We start from the raw sequence: 25,114 nt of genomic DNA on the forward strand, positions 1-25,114 counted from the left end.
ACCATGGCTTTAGGGGCGAAGAAGGGAGGGGTTGGCGTGATTCGGGTTATGTCTGGATGTTATTTACTGAAATCGGTGACGCGGTGATTATTCGCTTTTCCATTCGTTTCAAATGCTTCTCTTTTTTGAACCCTAGAATTCTCACACCTGCCTCGACTTTCTGTTGACTTTGTTTTCATTGACACGTGGCTTCGGGTGGGTGTGTTTGTGCGCACCGACACCACGCTGTGCTAATAATAACTGTGGATGTGTAATGTGTTCTCACTCTGGCAGAGCTGGGCTCCTTTGGCTTTCCTTTTTCAGTTGCTGTCTCCCATTTCTGTGTAGAAGTGAATTTTGGTATCGTTTCTAGTTCCTAGAAAAATTCTATGATTGTGATTGGTCGAGAGCACATTAATCCATGTATTTAGTGGGTCCCTGCTATGGGGTGGGTCCTGAGAACCCCAAAATAAGTAAATCCCAGGCATCGGTGGCCTGGCATATCTGGGAACTAAACTTTGGGGAGGATTGATGTCCTTTCCCATGAGCCTGGCACGTCTCTTTCTACACACAAAGGTTTTCTGTGCTTCCTGAGGGCTTTGTTGTCATAGGAAGAGTGCCTGATTAGTTCAGTTGGCAAACGTGAGTGGTGTTCGTGTCTGTCTATATCTTTATGTACTAAATAAAGATGTGCTAAATGAGTCATAGCTGATCATTTTTGTGACTTCTTTGAATTTCTACATATGTATTATCTATGTTTTTATTTCTCCTTTTCCTTTTCTTTCAGCAATTTCTTTTTCATCCCTCATTGAATTGGTTAAACTCGAAAATAATGTGTAGCTGTATAATTGTTTATAGAAATATTGTCTAAAGGGCGTGTGATTTCACCCTAATGAGGCGTTCCAGAAATGTGGTAAGGTGAAGTCGTGTTTAAATGCGAATGTCCTAATCTGAGTGGTTCTCAGTGGAAATCTACAAGCATTCTCCCTCTGCTTTTGGAGCCACACACCTTGTAGTGTGTCTGATGTTTGAGCCTTTATTCCAAGGCTCAGTCATAAGATTGGCAGGCGTGTGGCTTAAAGGCAGAATACTGAATTGAGGGAGCCTAACCTTATGGAGAAAACAATCACAGTGCACTTGGACTGAGGAAGGACCTGGAAGAGAAATTTGAAATGGAGCCTATGTGGCAATAGGTTTTTATTTATTTTGTTAGTTTTAATTTTTAAAAGGTTTTTATTTTTGAGAGAGAGAGAGAAAATGTGAGCAGGGGAGGGGCAGAGAGAGAGGGAGACACAGAATCCGAAGCAGGCTCCAGGCTCTGAGCTGTCAGCACAGAGCCCAACACGGGGCTCAATCCTACAAATCTCGAGATCGTGACAGGAGCTGACGTCGGATGCTTAATTGACTGAGCCACCCAGGCGCCCCGGCAACATATGTTAATATAACTTCTAAAGAAGTGATCAGCAGGTCACAGGGCAGTGGACTTAACTGCAGCCTTTGACTCTTAGAACAGTCTTTAGGAATAGAAACCTTGCTCCCTGTAGATGTTACATGGAGGTTCTGATGGCCTCTCCCCCCCCCCCCAAATCATCCACACACACAGATTGGCAGAGAATTTCACGGACTCCACAGACCTCTTGAAGCCCACGGCCAAGAACCCCGGGCTAGTTCCTGGAAAGATGTGTCGTCACGGCCCCCACGCTAGAAACACATCTGTGGAGAAGCGCTGTTTACAGGTGTCTACCTCCGGTGTAGGTGGGTGGTGTTCCGCTGTTCTCCAGAACACACACTTGACGTCTGTGAGAGCCTTCCCCAGAAAAGCTGAGATGGGATATTCTCCACGATGAGATCTGGCGATCACATGAAATTACTTTCCCTGGATAATCGGCTTCTTTTGATAGTTAGTCCGTTCCATAATGTTTTCAAAGCTTTTAGGTGAGGGCTTAAGAAAACGAAGACTCCTGTGGGGAAGCTGGAGTCTAGAAAAGAGTAACTGGACTTGAGTCCGTGCGGTCCCCCGGCTCTCTGTCTGACCTTGGCCGCCTGAGCCTCCCGGCTGCGCTCCCACGCTGGTGAGACGGGGCTCCTGCTACCACCTGGGGACCGGCCCTGGGAGATTTAAGAAGGCGGTATGAGGTAAGGAGGCGTCAGAAGACAGGGAGGAAACAGTATGAAACAACAGGTTAGCACTGGAAAAAGTAGGCGGGTTAGATTGTACCTCACCATTAGGGGCCAAAGTCGATTCCAAATGGATGAAGAGTTTCAAGTGAAAACCCAGAACCACAGAACGGAGGAAAAGATGGAAAGTTCTTCACGCTCTGGCATAAAAGTACAGAGAATGAACAATAAAAGATAACCACGCAAATAAAACCACCATTATAAACTTAACCACACAAGAATTAAACTTCTGTCTGCCTATCTCATAATTAAAATTATGGCCAACGACTAGGTGGAAACAGGAGCAGCCACAACGGAGCATTAAGATCTTTAATGTGTAAAGCTGTGTTATCGATCAGTTGAAAGAAGTGCACGACAGGGGCACCCGGGTGGCTCAGTTGGTCGAGCGTCTGACTCTTGATTTCAGCTCAGGTCATGATCCCAAGGTCATGGGATCAAGTCCCATGCTGGGCCCCACACTGAGCATGGAACCTGCTTAAGATTTTCTCTCTCTCTCTCTCTCTCTCTCTCTCTTCCTCTCTTCCTCTTCCTCCCTCCCTCCCTCCCTCCCTCCCTTCCTCAGTCCCTCCCTCCCTTCCTCAGTCCCTCTCTCCCTCCTGCTCTCTATCTCTTTCCCTCTGCCCCTCTCCTACACTAACCTGTCTCTCTCTCTCTCTCTCTCTCTCTCTCTCTCTCTCAAAAAAGCACACTATAGTGAGCAAATGCCATGAAGAGAATGCTCACAGATGAAATACAGATGACCAGTAAGTATATAAGACTCATTTCAAAATTGTAACTAGGGGCGCCTGGGTGGCGCAGTCGGTTAAGCGTCCGACTTCAGCCAGGTCACGATCTCACAGTCCATGAGTTCGAGCCCCACGTCAGGCTCTGGGCTGATGGCTCAGAGCCTGGAGCCTGCGTCCGATTCTGTGTCTCCCTCTCTCTCTGCCCCTCCCCCGTTCATGCTCTGTCTCTCCCTGTCCCAAAAATAAATAAACGTTGAAAAAAAAATTAAAAAAAAAAAAAATTGTAACTAACCGAAGAAACCCAAAGCTCTGAGACTGCATTTTTCACTTACTAAACTGGCACAGCTCAAAATGATGATATGTTGCTGTCTTGGGAGAACTGACGAAGGCCGTCACACAGCCATACACAGGTGGGAATATAAACTGGCATTCCTTTCCAGAAAGAAATCTGCCTTGGCGTTTTAAGAACCATTTCTAAAATTGGAACCCAAATCGTCCACCTCATCCTCCAGTCTCTTGTCTTTTTGGATTCCTTTCCTGAACAGTCCCCCTCTGTGCTTTGCTGGGTCCCTTTCCTTCTCTGACCTCAGTCAGTCACAGAGGGTGTCTTTCACATCCCTTCCAGCCGTCTGTCCAGCCGGCCTCTTTCCTTCACCTGTTGCGCAGAGCCACAGCCAGGCTCGTTCATCTGGGGCTTCTTGGCGCCTGTACCTGGGATGCAGGGCGTGGTCCAGAAAGATCGTCTCATGTGGAGGGTCAGGCCGGCCCAACTGTCACGGCCTCCAAGCTCAGCTGGGCTTTAAAGACTGCCTTCCAGCCCTTGGCGCAGTTTCCCGTCCCGTTTTTCTAAGCCTTGTTGCCAGACTTTTACTTCCCTCAAACCTACTCCACCCCTTCTGCAGACACACCCACTCTCCTGGGCCTGAATACCTGCCTCCCAGTTCCCAGAGAAGACCTGCTGCCGCCACCTTCCCTGCCGTCAAGGTCATTACCTCCCGCACACACACCGCTCTCCCCCTCCCCGGCGGCTTCCCTCCTCGGCCTTCCTCTGGCCACTCTGCATTTCCAGCTTCCCTCTCTCCACTGGCTCTTTTCTGCCACTCGCGATGTTCAGGTTTGCGACAGCTCGCGTCTCTCTTCACGTGGCTTTGCTTCTCTGTCTGCGCTCGCTAGGCGCCCTGCGTCTTGGCTCCCGGGAGCCACCGCCCTCACACCTTCCTGCCCTCCCTGCCACACTGCATTCTCGGCCGGTCCTTCATCCTTGCTCTGGTGGCCCACACTCCCGGCTTCTTGGGCTTCTTCCCCGGCCTCCCTGCTGCTCTCTGCTCTTGGGCTGCTCTTGCGCTGCGTTGCCCCTAAGGCTTCTGTGCTTAGCCTTCGTCTTCTCCCCAGATCTGCGTTCCGAGCAAACTCCCCCAAAGCAGTGTTTTTTGCTGCTCCTGCTAACACGCTCTGAGTTTCCTTTCCGGGCGCCTCTGCTGTGCTTCGGAACCTCGTAGCAGGAAACACACCGGACGTCTCCACTGCACGCTCAATCGACCCCTTAAATCCGGCATTTCCGGAGCTGACCGTGTTGACCCCAACCTCAGAGGCTCCCAGACTTTCTCTGGAGTTGAAGAGCCTCGCTGTCTAGCCGGTCACTCAGCGTGGAAACATGGTGGCCATTCTAGGGGATTCCTTCTCCCTCTCCATCCACGCCACGTCACGAAGTCCTGCGTGTTGTATCTTTGTAATAGCTCTCTGTCGCCTCCCCTCCTTATCCGCTGCTTTTGGGCGGAGGGATGGGGGGGGCTCCTTATTCTCACTTGGATCTCCCATTCTCCCTCCGGTCTCTTCATTCTCAACTCCTCAGTTTCCCTGCGCACCGGTGTGTCTTCCCTCCCCAGCCCTCCACGCACCTTCCACACTGTTGCCAGGAAGATCCTTCCAAAGAAAATAATCGTAACACTGCTAGCTTACGTGTGTTTGGGTGCTTACCATCTGCCAGGCCTTTTCCCAAGTGCTAGTCTTGTGTTGACTCATTTAATACCAAAATCAGTGCTGTATTATCCCCTTTTACAGGTGAGAAAACAGAGGCCCAGAGAGCTTCAGTTAAGTTGTCCCAGGTCACAGAACCAGCAAGTCTGTCTGCAGAGTCTACACTCTCAGCCACTTACGTCATAACAACAAAAACCACATTTTGAGCTTTCTAGGAATTAGCTCGTTGCGTATATCATCTCTTTTAATCCACTCAGTTCTGGAAGTTGGAAATTCTTAACATCTCCACTTTTCGGACGAGGAAACGGGCACGGAGACATGAAGTAACCCGCTCATACTTACACGGCTTTTAGGTGGTGGACGGGGCTTTGACCCGCAGCAGATGTGCTCTGGGCTGTCAGTCTTAGCCACCTCACCCGCCCACAAGGGGCCAGCACCTTCTGAACTCACACTTTCATGAGTATTTTTCTGTTCTTCTGGGTTGTGGGTGGCAAAGGAGGTATCCTTGTGTGAGATGTTCATGCTACTAAGAGTGTGATGAGAAAAGACCAGCGCCTGTTCAAGTGATATCCAGATGGAATGGGACGCTTTGCCCAGTAATGCCATTGAATTTCCTGTGCCAGTTGAACATGCTTCATTCTGTTTTTCCCTCCTGCCTTTGTAGGCGTTGATCGTGTAATTTGGGATTTTTCATAAATCCTTAGGAACACAACTACCATAGTAATATGTTATAGCACAACAGCTTGTCTCCACCAGTAGGTTCCTGAAATTATCCAGGGTAGGAAAATTCTCTCGTGAACTTAAGACATTCTGGGAGACATTTTTGTTTCAGGTGACTGGGTGAACACGTGTGTATTTCTTCTCTCTCATTACAGTCCACTGAAACGTTAGGTATTTAAAAAAAAAAAAATCTGGGAATTAGAAAAGATGGTACTAAAAGCCATTCAGAAAAAGTCCCAGATGACTGATTAAGAAGCAGCCCTGTCCTGCTCATTGTCCAAGGCAGGACAATAGGATGTAAGAAAATCCTCAGAAAGGCTCGTACATCCATTAAAAAAAAAAAAAGCAAGCTACTGAGAAAAAGGTACAGAGTTCTTGGCAATTAATTTTTTTTTTCAACGTTTATTTTTTGGGACAGAGAGAGACAGCATGAACGGGGGAGGGGCAGAGAGAGAGGGAGACACAGAATCGGAAACAGGCTCCAGGCTCTGAGCCATCAGCCCAGAGCCCGACGCGGGGCTCGAACTCACGGACCGCGAGATCGTGACCTGGCTGAAGTCAGACGCTTAACCGACTGCGCCACCCAGGCGCCCCACAGAGTTCTTGGCAATTAAAAAATCTGTCACCAGTTCATAAAAAGTCTTAGGACACTAAGCAAAGAAACGGTCTTTGGAAAAGCAGTGAAGCAAGTTTCTGTGTTCTTTGATTTCTCATATAAGACTCCCCCAAAAGTACATCGTCAGGAATAGCACTCATAAAACAGGCCATTACACAGTCAGAGGAGCGTCCCTCCTCTTCCTGCAAGCCTCCCGTCCTATTAATGTGACTAAGTTACGTTGACTTTCACACAAAAAGACTGCTATCTTTTAGCCTTCCTGGCAGCCCTAAAGATTTTTTTTTTTTTTTTTATCCCAGTGGTTCTTAACCGGAAGCAGTTTTGCCGTCCTCCTCGCCCCCTGATCTGGCAGTGTCTCCAGATGGTTTTGCTTGTCCCTGCTGGGGAGAGGGGGACATGTTGCCACTGGGTTTTAAGCGTGTAAGGGCCAGGGATGCTGTTAACATTCTACAGTGTTCTGGACAGCCCACAGGAAGGAATTATTTAGACCAAAATGTCAAAAGTGCCAAGGCTGGGAAATAGTTAACTGTAAATTGCCAAGCCGACTTGCAACCAGAACTTTTCCTTAATCTCCCAAGATGTCAGAGACCTAAGAAGTTAAAAGCTGCAAGCTGAAAGTTGGCAGTCTTCTCTTTATGCTAAACTATCCTAATACTTTACGAGAAAGTAGATAAATCTCTAACAAACACTTCTTGTGCCCGATGTGCCCGCACAGTGAAGCTTAAGGCGTGACATCAAGAATAACATTTAGCCTGGGGGAAAAAAAACATCCGTAGTTGGACTGTTTGGTACATCTTTCTGTCGTCGCTGTCAGTCTGTCTGGTTCTCTTTCCCAGGGTGCCTGGGTGCAGTCTCACAGCCCTCCTTTGACCGGGACTGCAGACAGCCATGACGAGTCAGTGCTGGCATCATCCTTCCCTAAGAGCTATCCCCACCCAGACTGGTCCAGTATAGACGGCAGATGCCTAAATTCTTTCCTTCTCCGCCTCCCTCTCCCTCCCCTCCGCACGACCGTGCCGTGGTGAGGTCTTCAGGAGATGAGATCTCTTTAACCTTTGTCTCTTTGATAAATGTCATTATTTTAGGGTTGCCTGGCTGGCTCAGTTGGTAGAGCACGTGACTCTATCTTGGGGTCGTGAGTTCGAGCCCCACATCGGGTGTAGAGATTACTTACAAAAATGTTACTAGTTTTGTCTTCATCTTTGAAATATTGGCATTTGGTGTGCAATTGCAGGTTGACTGGTTTGTTCGTTTTTTCTTCCTTTAGCACTTTAAAATGCCACTCTGTTGTCACTTGGTCCTACTGTTTCTGATGATGAGTCAGCCGTCATTCCTGTGTTGCTCCCCTGCACGTTAAGTGCCTCTATTTTTTTTTTTTTTTTTTTCTGTCTGCCTTCAAGATTTTCTCTTTCTCTTTCTCAACACTTCAACCTTGAGCCTTTTAGGTGTGTTGTTCTCTGTGTTTATCCTGCTTGGAGTTCTTGGAGTTCTGAATAAGTAGATTGGTATTGTTCATTAAATTTGGATACTTCCCAGCCATTGTGTATTCAGTAGTTCTCTGCCCCAGTGTTCTTGGATATTGTTCCAATTTTCTTCCTCTTTGTATTTTCATGTGGATCATTTTTAAAAATTTTTTTCATGTTTTTATTTATTTTATTTATTTTTTTTTTAATTTTTTTTCAACGTTTATTTTATTTTTGGGACAGAGAGAGACAGAGCATGAATGGGGGAGGGGCAGAGAGAGAGGGAGACACAGAATCAGAAACAGGCTCCAGGCTCTGAGCCATCAGCCCAGAGCCTGACGCGGGGCTCGAACTCACGGACCGCGAGATCGTGACCTGGCTGAAGTCGGACGCTTAACCGACTGCGCCACCCAGGTGCCCCATGTTTTTATTTATTTTCGAGAGAGAGCACAAGTGGGGAAGCGGCAGAGAGAGAGACAGAGACAGAGACAGAGACAGAGACAGAGAGAGGGAAACACAGAATCCAAAGCGGGCTTCAGGCTCCGAGCTGTCAGCACAGAGCCCGATGCGGGGCTCAAACCCACAAACTGTGAGATCATGACCTGAGCCAAAGTCAGACGCTTAACTGGCTTGAGACACCTGGGTGCCCCTCGTTTGGATAATTTCTTTCAACTTCCAAACCTCTGATGAAACCCCTCATCTACTCATTCATTCGGCCCGCCTTTTTCACTAGATGCTCTAAGGTACTTACTGTAATTGAGTTCCTGCAAAATAATTCCAACATCTTGGCCGTCTTTGGATCTAGTTCCATTGACTGTGTGTCCTGATAATGCATAGTTTCTATTTTTCTCCTGTGGTGAGTTTTGACGGGATGCTAGCCACGTGTAGACACTGAGAGTGCCACACCTCTTGTGTCAGGCTGTTCGTGCAGGCACTCAGCTCTGCTAGTCTGTTGTTGCAGGAGTCTGGGCTCTGCTGTGGCTCTGGGCGCATTCAGTTCGCCACAGGCTTCCGCTTATTTGAGGGTCGGATGAAAATGTCTCCTTTGGCAGCTCTTGTTTATCTCAGTTGTCCTGCCTTACCCCCAAACTTAGTAGGACTTGTGTGCCTGCCTCAGGAGAGCTAGAACTCTCCTCAGCTCTCGTGCCCTCCCTACGGTAGTGGACCAGTGCCCGATACTCATTTTGAGGTGCAGAGGCCGGCAGGGACCACTCCTCCTCTCGGTCGTTCCCAACGCTCTTCAGCAGGCTCTGCCTGTCTGAGCCTCGGATGGTCCTAGGGTCGGGGGTGTCGTCAGCTGTCCCTTGCCCTCCTTCCGTGGTGGGCGGCCATGACCTCCCGCTCCCCCTCAGACTCCAGCAGGCCCCACACACCCAAGCCTTAAGAGGGGTTCCGGGGCCCGCGGTTCTCCCACCCCCGTTATCGCCTTGCGTGTGTTCTTCCCGCGCTCTCTTTCCCACCTCCGTCCTCACTGCCTTCACATACCCTTCCTCAGCACCCAAGCTTGTAAATCCAGCTCACGGAGTAGGTCTCAAGAGCCATCACCAGTTTCAGAAAACCTTCCTGCTCTCTCAGGCCTGCATCAGATGCCCTCCCATCACTTCTAACCTTTGGTAAGTTATCATCATCTCTGCGTCTAGGTTTCTCATCTCCAGAATGGGTATGGTGATAGCATCGATGGCTTAGTTATCTTGAGGATTCAGTGAGTCCACACGTGCAAAGCACTCGGAACACAGAGGCGAAGAACGGGATCTCGGGAGCAAAACTGCCCAGACTCAGCGCCCTCCCGTGAAACCTGGAGCAGGTCACATCACTTTTCAGTGCCTCCGTTTCCTCCTACCTAACGTGGAGATAACGATACTTACCCCCTGGATGTTACCGCCAATGTCAAGGGGATTAACTCTTACGAAGCACCTGGACCAGTGCCAAGCACATAGTATGAGCTCAGTAAACGTTAGTTAGCTGTGATGGTGGTGACGACAGCCCTCTCCTCTCGGAGGCCCTGTGCCTCACTCACTGCGCTGGAGCATAATCGCTTACTTTCCTTGACAGCCCTTGCGCCCAGTCAGCACAGGGGCCGTGACTCTTACTCGCGATGGCTCACGGAAGGGACTCCAACACATATTTGCTCAGTGACTAACTGAATGAAAAGGTTAGTGGCAAAGTATGCATGACAGCCTGTGGGGTCGAATGCAGCGATGGGCCGTACTGTTCCACTCAGGGACCATTTCATCATTCTGAATATCCTTTGGAGGAAAAGCCTCTTTTTAAGGGTAAAAAAAAAAAAAGCTCGCGTTCTGTTTTGAGTCATCAATAGCGTCCTTCCCTCCATCAAGCCACGGTGTTGGAACACTCTTTTCTTTGACCTTTAAAAAAGGGCAAGTGAAGATTTATGGTGTTCTCCACCCAGAATCTCGCCGTCATCCAGCAAAAGAGCCTCACCCCAGTTTTCCAGGTGAACATTTTTTCCCTTCATTTTCTGCACCATGCTGATCATGGAACTTTCTGGGCTACGTCTGAAATGTGTTCTCCTCCTAGACACTTAGAGGATCCACAGTTACTCCAAATTCTCTGCCTTGCATGCCTTGAAAAATATGTAGCATTTATTGTTGTTTATAGAGATACGACCGTACATTTGCAAAGCACAGCTCTGAAGGTTTCAAATATTCTCTTTTCTCACAAATATTCTGTTTTTTTGCAATCTCTTAAAAGTTGCATAAGATGGTTGATGCAAACGTAAATAAAGTGAGGTACAGGAATGTCATGAGTTGTATTTTTAGAGCATATGGTTAGTTTGTGGTGGAGCTGGGACCAGAATCTGGCGTGAAAACAAATGAGGAGAGAGTCCACTTTGGTCAGGGACCTTAAAACTGCTCTTCCTGAGGGTCCAAAGGCTTCAGTTCCCATGTCATTTATTTAACGGGTGGCTGCCCCAGTTTCCACACCCGTGAGATAGGGATAAAAATTGCCCCATAAGGGTACATGTAAGAGAATAAAATGAAATAATTATGCAAAAGTGCTTTCATAACAGAGAGGAATGTACGAATGCAAGCTTAATCTAGTATTGGAAAGCTGGTTGATTGCCTGAGTTATGGTCCATGAATTCTAGCTTCTGTTCTGATTTTTTTCCTGATGAGAGAGACCTCCACATTTTATAGGTTTTCCTTGAACTTTTTAAAGCATTTTTCAAGTTGATGGTTTATAGTCAGTGAGTCAGTCCTACCATTTCTTTTAAAATAGCAGCATGGCATTGGCCCAGATCAGACTGGTAGGGCTTCCTGCCTGTGTTCTTGTTCACTCCCTGAATAACTGCAGAGGCCCTCAAATGTTCTCCTACCTTTGGCCTGTCCTCCAGTGTCAGAATTTTCATTCTGAAACTCAAATCTGATGCCACTCCAGGACAGAGAAACCATCAATGGCTCCCTGTTGCCCCTTAGTTCCTGGTTCTTGGTTCTTTTCAGCCAGGCCCCCCTCTCCTCTTCTTCTGTGCCCTAGTGTAGGACCCTTTGCGCATTCCGTCTCCCATACTGTTGGGTCTACTTAGGCTGCTTCCCTGTAAAGCCTTCCCTGGCCACACAATCCATTCTGCTTCTCTCTCTGCTCCCAGAAACTCGGAACAAAGTTGGTTCTTTACATTTCTGTCTTTCCTTTTAGTTCCCAAGGGTGGGGACTGCGGCTCATTTCTCTCCTTCTAGCCTCCCCAGTTCTTGACATTTAGAGAGGGCTCCACGAATACCGGCTGAATGAATGAAGATCTACACATCTCATAGCAAGGTCATCCTAAGATGGTTTCCGTCCAGAGAGTTCTTTGGCCCTCTGGGAAGGCACACCTGAGAACCACCAGGGCTGGCATTTTTATAGCCTCATTCCCAGCGGCATCAGGCACAGAGGACTGAGACGTTGATCCTTTGATGAAGGGTTTTTGCTAACTCACCACATACTAGGTCTCTGAGTTTCTGTGCGTTACATGCCTGTGATTCTGTTTGGGGGCCTCCAGCCCACGCAGTGTGACCACAACCAACTCTTTGTTGTAGTTGAACGGGCTGCCCGCTTCTGTTGTGGTTTTATCTTTGCGTGGCCTGCACTCGGCTGTAACTTCTGGGAGAAGCTAGAACGCTTGGTCACTGCAGAAACCTTCCACGGATAAGACTTAGCTTGGGAGTTATCTGAAGGTGGCGGTCATCTGTCGTACTGCTCCGGACAGCTGACGTTCCGTGAACCCTCACCCAGGACCACATTAATGAGCTGAAGGAGATGAATGGCGTCACTAAACGATCACTGTGGTGGCGGCATTATCATGACCATCATTCCCATTTGACTGTGGAAGGCATGGGCACTCATATTTGCAGCGACCAAGCAACAGCACTGGGACTCCCAAGTCAGATCTGTCTGACCCCAGAGCCCTGACTCAGCTCGTACTGCATTCCGTCTCCTTCCTTGCCTGCGGTGAACCTTAGAGTCCGCCAGCCCTCGGGTTCTTATCTTTCAGCCTGCAAAGGCAGGAGCGTGAGCTCGGTTGTGAGTCACACACATCAGACCCCGTTCCAGGCAGTACTGACCCAGCAAGGGTGTGGCCGCGGCCCGTTCTATGGGAGCACCTCTGTTTTTGCTACTGCCAGCCATTTACTGCTGGACCCTCTTTCTGTCGTGTCCTGGTGGTTACCGCGCCACCTGCCAGCTTCGGTCCTCTGACCCTCCTCCCTCGGGGGTTCTCAACCCTCGCTGTACTTGGGAATGGCCTGGGAAGCTTTACAACAGAATGCCCGGCCCTACCCCCAGAGGTTCCATTCGGTCATTCCTGCTTGGGGTCCGGGTATTAATCTTTCTGAAACCACCTTGGGATGTCATAGAATTCGCACGTTTTAAGTGCAACACTCAGTGATTTCTTTCTTTCTTTTCCTTTTTTAATGTTTATGTTTATTTTTGAGACAGAGAGAGAGAGACAGACAGCGTGCAAGCAGGGCAGGAACAGAGAGAGAGGAAGACACAGAATCCGAAGCAGGCTCCAGGCTCTGAGCTGTCGGCATGGAGCCTGATGTGGGGCTTGAGCTCACCAACTGCGAGATCATGACCTGAGCCGAACGCAGTCAGACGCTTAACTGACTGAGCCACCCAGGCGCCCCCAAAACTCGGTGATTTCTTAGCAAACCGACAGCATCGTGTGACCGTCACCACAGTCTGATTTTACAAAAGTTCTCTCACCCCGATGAGATCCCTTAGGCCATTTTAGAGTCAGTGCCCAGTTCCACCCCTGCCCTCAGTTAACACTAATCTGCTTTCTGCCTCTGTAGATTTGCTTTTTCTGGCCATTTCATACAAATGGAATCATCTGGGGGTGGCTGGGTGGCTCAGTCAGTTAAACTCCAACTTTGGCTCGGGTTACACTCTCACCGTGAGAGTGACACTGAGAGAGAGTGAGACCGAGCCCCGCGTCGGGCTCTGTGTTGACAGATCGGAGCCTGGAGCCTGCTTCGGATCCTGTGTCTCCCTCTCTGCCCCTCCCCTGCTCGTGTTCTGTCTCTCTGTCTCTCAAAAATGAATATTAAAAAAAAAAAAAATGGAATCACCTGTAGTATTTTTAAAGCCCCCAGGATTATAATGTGTAGCTATGGTTGAGAATCGCTGTTACCTCTTGGATTTTTCTTTTTTTTTTTTTTACTACTGTTGCCTAGATTCACAGTGGCTCAGAGAAATCAATAGGCGCCTACAAGGGCTGCCTTTTAGATAAGCTGTAAGCGTAATGGGCACTTCAGATAAGCCGTAAGCACAATGGGTCCTGGACTGAGAACTTAATGATCATTTATAACCCGATTTTTATGGGAACGTGCTTTTCAAAGTCCAAATGTGCTGACTTAGGGAGAAGCATTTGGAAAAGAGCTTGCACAACCTGTCTTAAGATGCGGAGTGCCTCCCTGCCGGTGGCCACGGCACTGAGTCAGAGCCGAGCCCTGAATTCGTGTGGCCTTGCCTTTGGCACTTCTGCTTTACATTTTTTTGTGTATGGCCTTTCGCCTCCCCCTGACTTCTTGCCCGGCTGTGGCAGTAAACTGAATCCCCCATCCCAGAACCCCTCCCCCTCCCCGATAGGATTTAGCTCCACATGCTTTGTCCGCATTGAGATCCTTTACAAAATATGTCTCACATATTTCTGCCTGCTTCAGTACATTTTGAAATCTCAAACTGAGCTGCCCTCAGGCCCAAGCAGGTTTACTATCTAAATGACTCCCCTGGGGAGACCACTGCAGGGACTTGCACAGTGTCCCCGGCAGCGAGCTTCCTTCCGACTTTGCCACGAGCAGAAATTGTTGGTGGAGCACGTGGTTACAGCAGGGACAGCAAATAGATTCCATTTCGTGTGCCAGAGGGGGAAAAAGGCCAACTGACCAAACAAAAAGCTGTGGGATAAGCTTACGTGCGTAGGAAGACAATAAAACCCAATTCCGTTTATCTGAGAATATAACCTTTCATCTTATTGACTGGAATTCAAATAATAATATAGAGATTCAGTTAAGAGCCATCAGGGTTTTGTTATCGTTGTTTAAGGTAAAAAGTAAACGGTATTAATCTTAGGAAAGCTATGAATATGAAGGCAAATATATACGTAGGTATATGTATTAGGTATATGCAAATAGGTATTAGGTATATTTCACCCATCCTATTACCAAAATACTTTGATCATTTTCCCTCTGAAAACTACCCTTTTCCTTTTCAGTGTTAGGCAGGGGTCTTCTGTTTTTCTTTTCCCATACTTTCCCTTTAGAAGTCTATAAACCCTCTTTTAAGTCTTTTAAAACTACTTTTGGAATGTGTAACAAATTGTTTCATTTTTATAAAGTATCATAGGGTTCCTTTACTTCTAAAATCCAGTTAGGTAGACTTCAGATCACTGCCCAGAAATTTAAGAAGACAGCTAATCTAATGAGACAGAACAGGAAAAACTCACCCAGTAGTTCCCTGGCTCACTGTGAAATCAGACGAGTGTGTCCAGACTGGGCACAGAGGCTCAAGTGGGTTTTGTAAAGGCTTGTACCAGGAGAGGACAGCGTTGCTCAAAATCTGGTTCCCGGCAGAATGCATCTGGCCGCTGTCATTTCCCTGCAAGTATAAATTTCATTGCAGTCGGTGACCATGTATGTCTTTGCCCTGTAGACCGTATTGAGACGCCTCAATTGATTGGTCATAGTTTATATTCTTTCTCAAACATGCACTTAAATATTTGCAGGTAACCAGCATTTCAAATCAGTTTATTAAAAATTCTCTCCATGTCTCACTTTTTTTTTTTTTTTTTGATAAACCCAAGTGATGGTTGAAGTGAAAAACCAACAGAATTATGAACTCTCGTGTGGCTTGGTCAACCAAAGCCGTCAACACCACAATCTTGGGGCAGTGGGAAGGCACTGATGTTTGAAGTTCGTGTTGGCTCTCGGGCCGTGTGTTTGCCATCCCTGGGGAGAGAGGGACTGAGTGGTAAAAGGTGAGCTTTTGCTCTTGGGCTGAGAGTGGCTCAGAGCTGGTGAAATCCCGAAAAGCTAGCGGCGCCGCTTGCCTTCAGAAGAGCAAGTTGGGAACACACAGACATCCCCCTTCAAAGTAAGAAGAATTGGGAGTGATTAGAAAAGATCGAAGCTTCTTGGGAAACCACACTGAACCGGTACACAGATCAGAGGTCAGCAAACTATGCAGGTTTAAATGTTTGGCAAAAAAATCAGGAGAATATTTTGTGACCTAGGAAAGTTATGTGAACTCACATTTCAGTGGCCAGAAGTCACGGTTATTGGAACATGGCCAGGTCCATCCGTCTGTATGTTGTCTGTGACAACCTCTGTGTCTCAGCGGCAGAGCGGAGTAGTTGCAGCGGCAATGGTGTGGCCTGCAAGCCCGAAATATTTACGATCTGGCCTTTCCGGAAAAAGTTTGCCAACGCCTAACCCAGGCAGTCGTATTTATTTAGAACTTGTCCCGACATTGGTGTGTCGGTAAGGATCGGGAAGAGAACAATAGTTACAATATTTCAGTGGGTTTTGGGGAGGGGAGTGGGTGGAGGTGGGTAGGGGGAGGAGAGACATCACTTCTGATTTCCGCCTGTCACCAACGTCCCCAGCATCGGGCTGTGCCTCACATTTGGACTGTATCATCAGAGTCAGCCGCCCCCGTTCATTTTAGCAGCAGCTTCTCAAACACGAGGCGGGACTTCGGAGAAGGCCGGCTACCCGCCTCCAGACCGGCTTCACGTACCAGTCCTCAAAGTGACTCCAGAAAGCCTCCTTGCGAGGTTTGCACCACACCCCGTGAGGATCACTGGTGTGCAGCCGGGGTTGGCACCCTGGTTGGTAGGCAGCCAGAGAGTAAATATTTTGAGCCCCACAGGCCGTGTGGTCTCTGTCGCAGTAACGCCACCCTGCCGTTGTGGTGTGAAAGCAGCCATAGATGATGCAGAAACGTATCAGCCTGGCTGTGCTCCAGTCACACTTGATTTGTGCACACCGAAACTTGAATTTCGTATCGTCCTTGCGCATCGTACGTATGTTCCTCTTTGGAGTTTCTTTCCCCCACCCCCCACCATTTTAAAGTAAAAACCATTAGCTTGCCATACAAAAATAGGCAGTGAGCTAGATTGGATCTGTGGGCCATAGTTTGCTGACCCCTGGTAATATGGGTAGTTTACTCGCTGTATTTTTTTCATTAAAAAAAAAACAACAACATTAGGTTTGGAAGGCACTATCATGTTTTAATTTTAGTCGCTGTGGATTTTACTGTGGAAGGCAATTCTACGCACACGTCTGCTTTTCTACCTACTGCTATTGAATTTTTTTCTTGCTACCTCTGTTGAAATCTACAAAGACCTTTTTTTCAAACCATTCTCTATTGTTGGGACAGCCATTTGCTTTTTCATTAATGCATTCAGTGTGTATTTACGAAGCTCCCACAATGGTGTGGCAGGCAGGTGGCCATGGCAAGCCGGGTGCTCCGGGGAAGGGGGCAGTGATGGCCGAGATAGACTTGGTCTCTGCCCCCGTGGATCTCTCTGGCTCGCAGGGAAGAGGTCAGTCATGCACAGTGCTTGGCAGATCACAGCATGCATTGAAGGTGTGGACTTGAGCATTTATTTCCACGGTCCCATAATACGTGCATTATGCAGGTGGACGTGGCCCACGTGCAGTAGTCTGTATCCTGGGAAACAGGGTGGTGTTTCACATTAGTGGCGTTGGGCATTTGAGTGTACCGATGGCAGAAACTTCTCCAGAAATCAGTCCACAATTAGAGTTGGAAATTGTCACGCCAGTTGGAGATTTTCCTTTGACCCTGTGCCCTAGCGTAAGCATCTGTGTCTTTCCGGGTAAGTTGAACTGCTTCAGGTTGGGGGCGTTTCCATTTTCTTCTGGCCCAGTAAGAGTGAGACTCCCGTTAGGCATGACTGAAAGGCTGGCCATTACCACAACCAGTCAAGGGAACCAGGGAAGACATCAAGGCCTGCACGGCCCTGCCGTTTGTAGGTTTTGGGGATTACAAGGGAAAAAGTTAATGCTTTACCAAAAAGTAATAAATTTAAAAATCCTGCCCTATGTAAGTAAGCCTTGTTTGAATGACTAGTGAGATTGCACAGTGGCTTGCATAGGAAAAAACAAACCCCAGAGTAAAATGGTGAGCCGGAAGTGCTTTCCTGCCTTGTATTGTTTTCCCAGTTACAGACAGGAAACATTCAAGTGTGTTTTCAAGCACAGAACATTGGACACAAAGAAGGCTCTGACGAAGCAGAAAAAAGACCCGTATACAAAAAGTTTCGGTCTGTGGAGCAAAATGTCTGATTGAAAACAATCTGATTTAGCAAGTGTTTTTTTTTTACTCGTTGGCTTGCGTTGTCTCTAGGTGCCTTGATAAGTTTAACATATTGCTCTCCCTCTTTGCTTTATTCATGAATTTTTAAAATCTGATCAAAAATCACATCTCAGGGGCGCCGGGGTGGCTCAGTCGGTTGAGTGTCCAACTCTTGATTTCGGCTCAGGTCATGATCTCGCGGTTCAGATTGTGAGATTGAGCCCTGCATCAGATTCTGTGCACTGATCTCGAGAAGCCTGCTTGGGATTCTCCCTCTCTCTCTGCCCCTCCCCTAGTCACACTCTCCCTGTCTGTCTCAAAATAAATAAGTAAACTTAAAAAAAATATCACATCTCCGTAAAAACCAAGTTTCTGTGGCTAATATAGTCTTTGAATGGGCACCGTGGCCAGTATTCTGAGTAATTGCTAGACTTTCCCTGGGTAAAAATTCTACTGGCAAATTCTCTGGTAAAGATGAACACTCCCAAACAGTTGAGCATAGAAAGGGCTGAGCCTTGGACCAGACACAGTGATGAGAAAGATCGAGTCATTTGGAGCACATATTGGGGGAGGTAGGGACCATGATGGTTCCCTAAAATTAAGGTGGGGACAACATAGACCAATGGGGGTATCTTTGTGTGAAGGAGCCACCCCAGTTTGTATGTAGGCTTCCCAGATAGCCTGTATTCATGGTTTAAACGACTTAATGTTATTAAAACCTCCATACTACCCAAAGCTGTCTACAGTTTCAGTACAGTTCCTATCAAAATTCTAATGGCATTCTTCACAAAAAAAGAAAAACAATTGTAAAATCCACATGGAACCACAAACGACTGAAACAGTAAAAGCAATCCTGAGCTAGAAGAACAAGGCTGGAGGCGTCACACTTCCCGATTTCAAACTCCTTGATCCTTGAACAACGTGGGTTTGAATTGCATGGGCCCACATATATGCAGATTTTTTTTGCAGTACAGTACTGTAGATGTATTTTCTCTTCCATACAATTTGCTTAATAACATTTTCTTTCTAGGGGTGCCTGGCTGGCTCAGTCGGTTAAGCGTCCAACTTCGACTCAGGTTATGGTCTCGCAGTTCGTGAGTTCGAGCCCTGCATTGGGCTCTGTGCTAACAGCTCAGAGTCTGAATCCTGGTTTGGATTCTGTCTCCCTCTCTCTGTCCCTCACCTGCGCGCGCGCGCGCACACACTCTCTCTCTCTCAAAAGTAAATAAACATTAAAAGAATTTAAAAAGTAATTACATTTTCTAACTTTCTTTATTGTAAGAATACATTAAATAATGCACATAACATATAGTACATGTTAACCAACTATTTATGTTCTCAGTGATGCTTCTGGTCAACAGTAGCTACTAGTAGGTAAATTTTCAGGGAGTTAAAAGTTACGTGCCAATTGTTCACTGCATAGGGTCAACACCCCTAACTCCTATGTAGTTCAGGGGTCAGCTGTATATTACAAAGCAGTAGTCATCAAAATAGTATGGTATTGGCATAAAAAAGATACATAAATGGAACAGACTAGAAAGCCCAGAAATAAATCTGATTAAGAAGAGATATTGGATCTCTTTCTAAAATTAATTTTATCAATGTAATATATGGCTGAGTGTCCATAAAGGCAGGAAACATAGTGTAAACTTATTTTTAAGCAGTATGTTAACATTTTCATATAATATGTTCCACATATATTTCAGTCTCCAGATAACTTATTGGGTGAAGTACCTCTAAATCAAAAGCAAAGGGTCTAGTTGGTAAAATGAAAAAAAGGATAGTAAATATATTGATTTGCTTTGTAGTTTTTACACTTTTGTATTCTTGTATAGTTTTGTGCAGACTGGCAGTTGGACTCATTGTTTTCAGTTAGAGTTATGCTTCACTTGAAACCATGTCAAGCGTGTCACTAAAAAATGTAACTAACGTACTATTTTTTAAACTTTGAAACTAAGTATGCATATAGTCTAAAAAGTCAAATATAATAGTAAAAGGCTTATTACAGTGGATCTTCTCTCTAGTAATCCCACTCTCCCACTTGAGACTCTCTAACCCCAGAGGAAGCTGTTTTCAAATTTCTGTTTATTTTGGCATTTACTCATGTCTACATGTATAGATAATATATAAACAGGTATCCTTCAAGTCATCAAGTTTTAGTTATTACCTATTGGCCCCCTGTCATGAAAAATGAGGGCTTAGTGCTCATGTGTGTGATTAGTGTGAGATCACACACGCCTTAGTGTATGATTTCCCTCTTTGCTTCTACTCCCTTATCCTTGCAATGCACTTAGAGTACAATTTTTGGATATATTACTGTTTGGTATTTACATTATTATATCCAATCAATTTGCAGCTAAGCATAGCAATGCAGTATGATTCTTTCTGATGGGCTTTTTGTTTTTCCCAAAGTTAACACTTGCTTTGTTTTTGCATTTGCTTTATTATTTTTGTGGCTGTTGCAGTGCTGTGCTCGCTCATAAGTGTTTGACAGCCCCCCGCCCCCCCCCACACACAAAGCCCCGGTTTGTATTGTTTGCATTTCTTTGTGTTGTATTCGAGTTTTCATTTCAAATGACCAGTGTGAGGTCACTGAACAAGTTGCTGAGAAAAGATGTACACAGTTGGTTTTCCTATACCATTGAGCTGTTACTAACGTTCTCATACCTGCTAACGGCCCACCTTCGGGTTTTGAAATTAAGTTTTTCTCTTCTGTTACGTTTTTTAAAAAATTCTGTTTTGTAAAAGGACTTATTTGCTCTGAATCTCTTCTTTTGAACTTTGAGTGTTTTAAGAGGCCTTGAGGGCTTTTCTCTGCGTACACTTCTACTTACAGAAGGCAGAGATTTCAGAGCTCTGGCCAGAGAAGATGAGGCGGAAGTTACACAATCTCGTGGTGGCATTTTGCTAGAGGAGGGACAAGGCTATTGGCGAATAGGAGTTAGGGTGAAGCTGTGGCGGTCTGCGAGGCTGGCTGTCGGAGTTCTTTCTGAGGCTGGTTGCTTGAGCTGCTGGTCAGCTGGGGCCCTGCTCCACTTCCCTAACTGGCATGACTGCATATGTTTGGCGCTTCAGCAATGCCTGGCACCATGTATGCCAAGCAAGGGCTGGGATGGCAGATTTTGGCCCGCCGCTTGCAGGACTTGTTCATGGAATTTAAAGGCGGCCTCCTCTGAAAGCTGGGGCCTCGACCTCATCTCCAGGCCCTGCCCCTGCACACCAGGGAGGTATCTGAGTTAGGTCAGAGTTCTGATTTCCTGCAGAAACTGATGAGTGAGCCATTCCCATTGGCATCTCTGAGTTACGCAGGGCACCGCGGCGACAACTGGTGGCAATGCCGGCTTTTACTTGACATACCATGGCCCAAGCGTGGGCTGGAAGCGTGCACCACCGTGCCTCATGCAGCTGGTGCTGCTCTGAGCTTAGCAGCGTTTGAAGGTCCTTCTCGGGGGTCCTGTCAAATTGCCCGCCAAACGGCTTTTCCTTCTCGTGCATTAGATTCATTCAGAGGCAAGATCATGCAGCCTTCCATTCTGCGATATGTCTTATTAAAAGGCTTTACAATTCTGGTTCATTGATGGTCTGCCTTTCTCCCCAGCTCCCCCAATGTTCAGGGCTGAAAAAGACTTTTTTCTTGTCCCTTTAAAAGTTTCCTTGTTCGAGGGCACCCGGGTGGCTCAGTCGGGTGGGCGTCCGACTCTGGATTTTGGCTCAGGTCATAATCTTGCAGTTTGTGGGACTGAGCCCCACATCGGGCTCTGTGCTGTTGGCGTGGAGCCTATTTGGTATTCTTTCTCTTCCTCTCTCTGTCTGCCCTTTCCCTGCTTGCATGCTCGCTCTCTCTCTCTCTCTCTCTCTCAAAATAAATAAATAAACACTCAAAAATAATAAAAGTTTCCTTGTTCGTTTCAATGGGAATTGGGCAGGGGTGTCAAATGACTCGACTTAAATCACTGTTTGAACCAGAAGTCCCACTATGGCACCTTGATTGCCATCTGGGTATTACGTACAGCAACAGTGCTGCCCCTTTGGACTGCAGAGGAGTCCTTGGAAAGTACCGTGATCTGGCAACTGAGGCTCGAGCAACTGAGGCTGTTCCTCTGCCGATTGATGGCCGCCAGGTCGGCTTTCTGGAAAGGTCTACATAGTTAATGATAATTGGAAAGCATGAGTGGGAGAAAGCTGTGAAAATACTTTCTTTTTTTTTTTTTATTTTTTTTTTCAACGTTTATTTATTTTTGGGACAGAGAGAGACAGAGCATGAACGGGGGAGGGGCAGAGAGAGAGGGAGACACAGAATCGGAACCAGGCTCCAGGCTCTGAGCCATCAGCCCAGAGCCCGACGCGGGGCTCGAACTCACGGACCGCGAGATCGTGACCTGGCCGAAGTCGGACGCTTAACCGACTGCGCCACCCAGGCGCCCCTACTTTGTTTCTTTTTAAAGTAAAGATGAGATGCCTGAACAAAGGAGTACTCAGTTGTTACTATTTGTGTGTGTAGTATTGAATCACCTTCCTGGATTTGTGACAAACTTGTTTCAGTAAGGCTGTGAAGCTCAGAAATGATCGTTTTAGGAACTGAAGGTTCAGCTTCTCTACAGCGGTCTTTTTTTATTTAATTTTTTAAAATTTATTTTAAGTAGGCTCCATGCCCAATGTGGGTCTCAAACTCATGACCCCCAGATCTAGAGTTGCACATTCTACCGACTGAGCCAGCGAGGCGCCTCTAGAGCAGTCTTTTCTCCAAGGGTGGCCTGTGAGTCTCGGCCATGGAATTCTGGGAGGCAAGGGCCTCTTAAAGAAGCAGGATCTTGGGGCGCCTGGGTAGCGCAGTCGGTTAAGCGTCCGACTTCAGCCAGGTCACGATCTCGCGGTCCGTGAGTTCGAGCCCCGCGTCGGGCTCTGGGCTGATGGCTCAGAGCCTGGAGCCTGGTTCCAATTCTGTGTCTCCCTCTCTCTCTGCCCCTCCCCCGTTCATGCTCTGTCTCTCTCTGTCCCAAAAATAAATAAACGTTGAAAAAAAAAAAAAAAAGCAGGATCTTGTTCCAGACCTGCTTTTGAACAGAGGTAAGGCCTGGAAACTGGCATTTTAAATCAGCACACTCCCCACCCTCAGTGATTCTATACACACCCAGGTCTGGGAGCCACTGGTCTTGAGGCTTTGTTCTTGTTTGGGGTTGCTATTCTTTGCAGACTTTTGTTTGCTGGTTTTTTTCTTTGGTTTTGCTCAAGGAGCCCTCTGATTGGTGGAATTTCCACATTGGTGGAATTTCTCCCCATGTTATCATTCATTTCTTCCTGTTTTATTTATTTTTTATTTTTTTATTTTAGAGAGAGCGTGCATACACAAGCGGGGAACGGGGTGAGACAGGGGCCGAGGGAGACGGAGAGAACCCCAAGCAGGCGCCACCCTCCACACAGAGCCCGACGTGGGGTTTGATCCCACGACCCTGGATCATGACCTGAGCTGAAGTCAAGAGTTGAATGCTCAACCGACCGAGCCACCCAGGCGTCCGTCCCTAGTTGTTTTGTTTTAAACTCTGGGATAATAATTGTTACATTTCACGAGTTCCTTTGCATTTCTGGATTTCTGACTCTGAGCTTTTCATTTTTCCCCACAGAGCTGAGAAAACAGAAGTCCTCAGTGAAGATCTGTTACAGGTAACAAAATAAAATCTTCTTAAAGTGCTTTGCTTAAAGAGGAAAACAAAACAAAGCCTCATCGGCGAGAACTGAAGCAGATCTGTGTACGTACGTCTGTATGTATGATCTGAGACACGATGAGACTGATCGGCCTGGTCCCGAGCAGGAAAGAAAAGCAGTTGGGTTGCACGGTGATGAAAAGGGGATCTGGAACTTCGGTGTCATGTTGTGAAGTTCAAATGGGGCTGTCCTGCTTTCAAGTGCCAGGTGTCGGGGTGGGGTGGGGGAGGCGCTGGCTGGCCTGGGCGCTCCACTGGCACTGCAGCCTGGTCACGGGTCCCGGGCAGGCTGCGGGCCTGTCGCTCGCTGCTATGACGGTGTCCTTGATGGGACAGGCCCTGCCAGCAACAGCCTAGAATTTCCACTTCTTGCCTCTCATGCTATCATCCTCCACTTCTGGGCTGAGTTGGCTCCTGAAGGACTTAGAGTCTCAGTGACGGTGACCAGACCTGTCAGAACCACCCTGAGGCCCTGAGGTGGCCTGTTACCAGCCTGGACTTTTCTGCCCTGCAGGAGGGATATTTCCTGCAGGGACCTCGGCCGGGGCCACCGCACTTCGTCTCTCACAGGCTTCCCTAACTTTGGGGCTGGGGGTTTCTTCCAGAAGGCCTGGGACCCTTTGTACACATCCCTTCACTCGGCCTCAACCCCGTTCCGTCTCCGCCCACCCCAGAGCACGCCGGGAAAGACAGAACCCTTCTGCACTGAGGTTTCTCTTAAGCCTCCTTGCTTGTGTCCTTGCTTCTCATTCCATGACCTTCGGCAGGTCTTTTCACCTGAGCCCCTGAAGACCAGCAGTCTGCTCCCGGGTGACTTTCTGTCTCTTCCCACAGAGAGGAGCTGGCATAGCTTAGAAAAATGGTGCCATGCCAGCCCATGTCAGAACATCCTTCTAAATTATGACAGCCACCTGCAGGTAGAAGATTCTGAGAGCACGTTTTTTGTTGTTGTTGTTGTTCTTTTTAAGGACCAGAAGTTTTTATTAAGAGTGGAGGGGTTTTTTTTTTTTTTAAGAATTATTAGATAATCATATTCTTTTTTTTAATTTTTCTTTTTAATGTTTATTTTATTTTTGAGAGAGAGAGAGAGAGAGAGAGAGAGAGAGAGAGAGAGAGAATGTGAGCAGGGGAGGGGCAGAGAGAGAGGGAGACACAGAATCTGAAGCAGGCTCCAGGCTCTGAGCTGCCAGCACACAGCCCAATATGGGGCTTGAACTCCTGAACCGTGAATTCATGAGCTGAGCCAAAACTGGACATTTAACCAACTGAACCACCCAGGAGCCCTGACAATCTTATTCTTAGTAATATTTTCTCATTGGCTTTTATCGTATATTTCAGCTTCACTTTCAGACTTTCAGAAGTGTTGCTTGGGCTCAATAACCTTTAACTAGACTAGGTTTCACATCAGTGTTCTCTCTCCCACATCCCACGTTAGTAATAAATATGCACAACCTCCTTGAACCCTTGAAGCCCCAAGCCTTGCAGGCAGTTTGAGGACTGCAGAATTCCCACAGGAGGCAGGTGTCAACTGTCTGCTCCTGTCCCTTTCTTAGAACATCCACGGGGGCCTCAAGAGTTTGCCAGTTTCAAGGAACGCCTTGTTTCATCATGCAGATGCTTACCCCCCCACCTCACCCCATCCCCACCCCACCCCCATCTGCCATCATTGCCACAGGTGTTTCCCCCTTCTTTGACTGTAAAGAAGAGAGTCCTGTTTGAAAGTGTGGAGGCTGGTGCCTGCCTACCCAGGTCTTTCCCTGACTGTCTCTGTGGCCTCAGGGGATTACTTAACTTCCTGTGCCTCAGTTTCCACTTCTCTAAAATGAGGATAACGGCGGTATCCACTCCATCAGATCATTAGCAGGAATTAACAGGTTAAACGGGAGAACACTAGGGATGGATCCCGGGCTATAGAAATTTTATTTTTTGTTTCTGGTG

At 47.3% G+C, this 25,114-nt stretch overlaps 1 protein-coding gene across 2 annotated transcripts in view; it reads left to right on the top strand.

Moving 5' to 3' along the window:
* Positions 1-25,114, top strand: part of ARHGAP17 (Rho GTPase activating protein 17) — an 89,961-nt gene that overhangs the window by 12,161 nt on the left and 52,686 nt on the right. For both annotated transcript variants that reach the window (XM_045047861.1, XM_045047860.1), the window contains exon 2: positions 23,096-23,135. In XM_045047861.1, the coding sequence (XP_044903796.1) occupies positions 23,096-23,135 (40 nt within the window). The remainder of the gene's footprint in view (positions 1-23,095; positions 23,136-25,114) is intronic.

The sequence above is a fragment of the Felis catus genome, chromosome E3 (assembly GCF_018350175.1).
Source record: "Felis catus isolate Fca126 chromosome E3, F.catus_Fca126_mat1.0, whole genome shotgun sequence".
Classification (NCBI taxonomy): Eukaryota; Metazoa; Chordata; class Mammalia; order Carnivora; family Felidae; genus Felis; species Felis catus.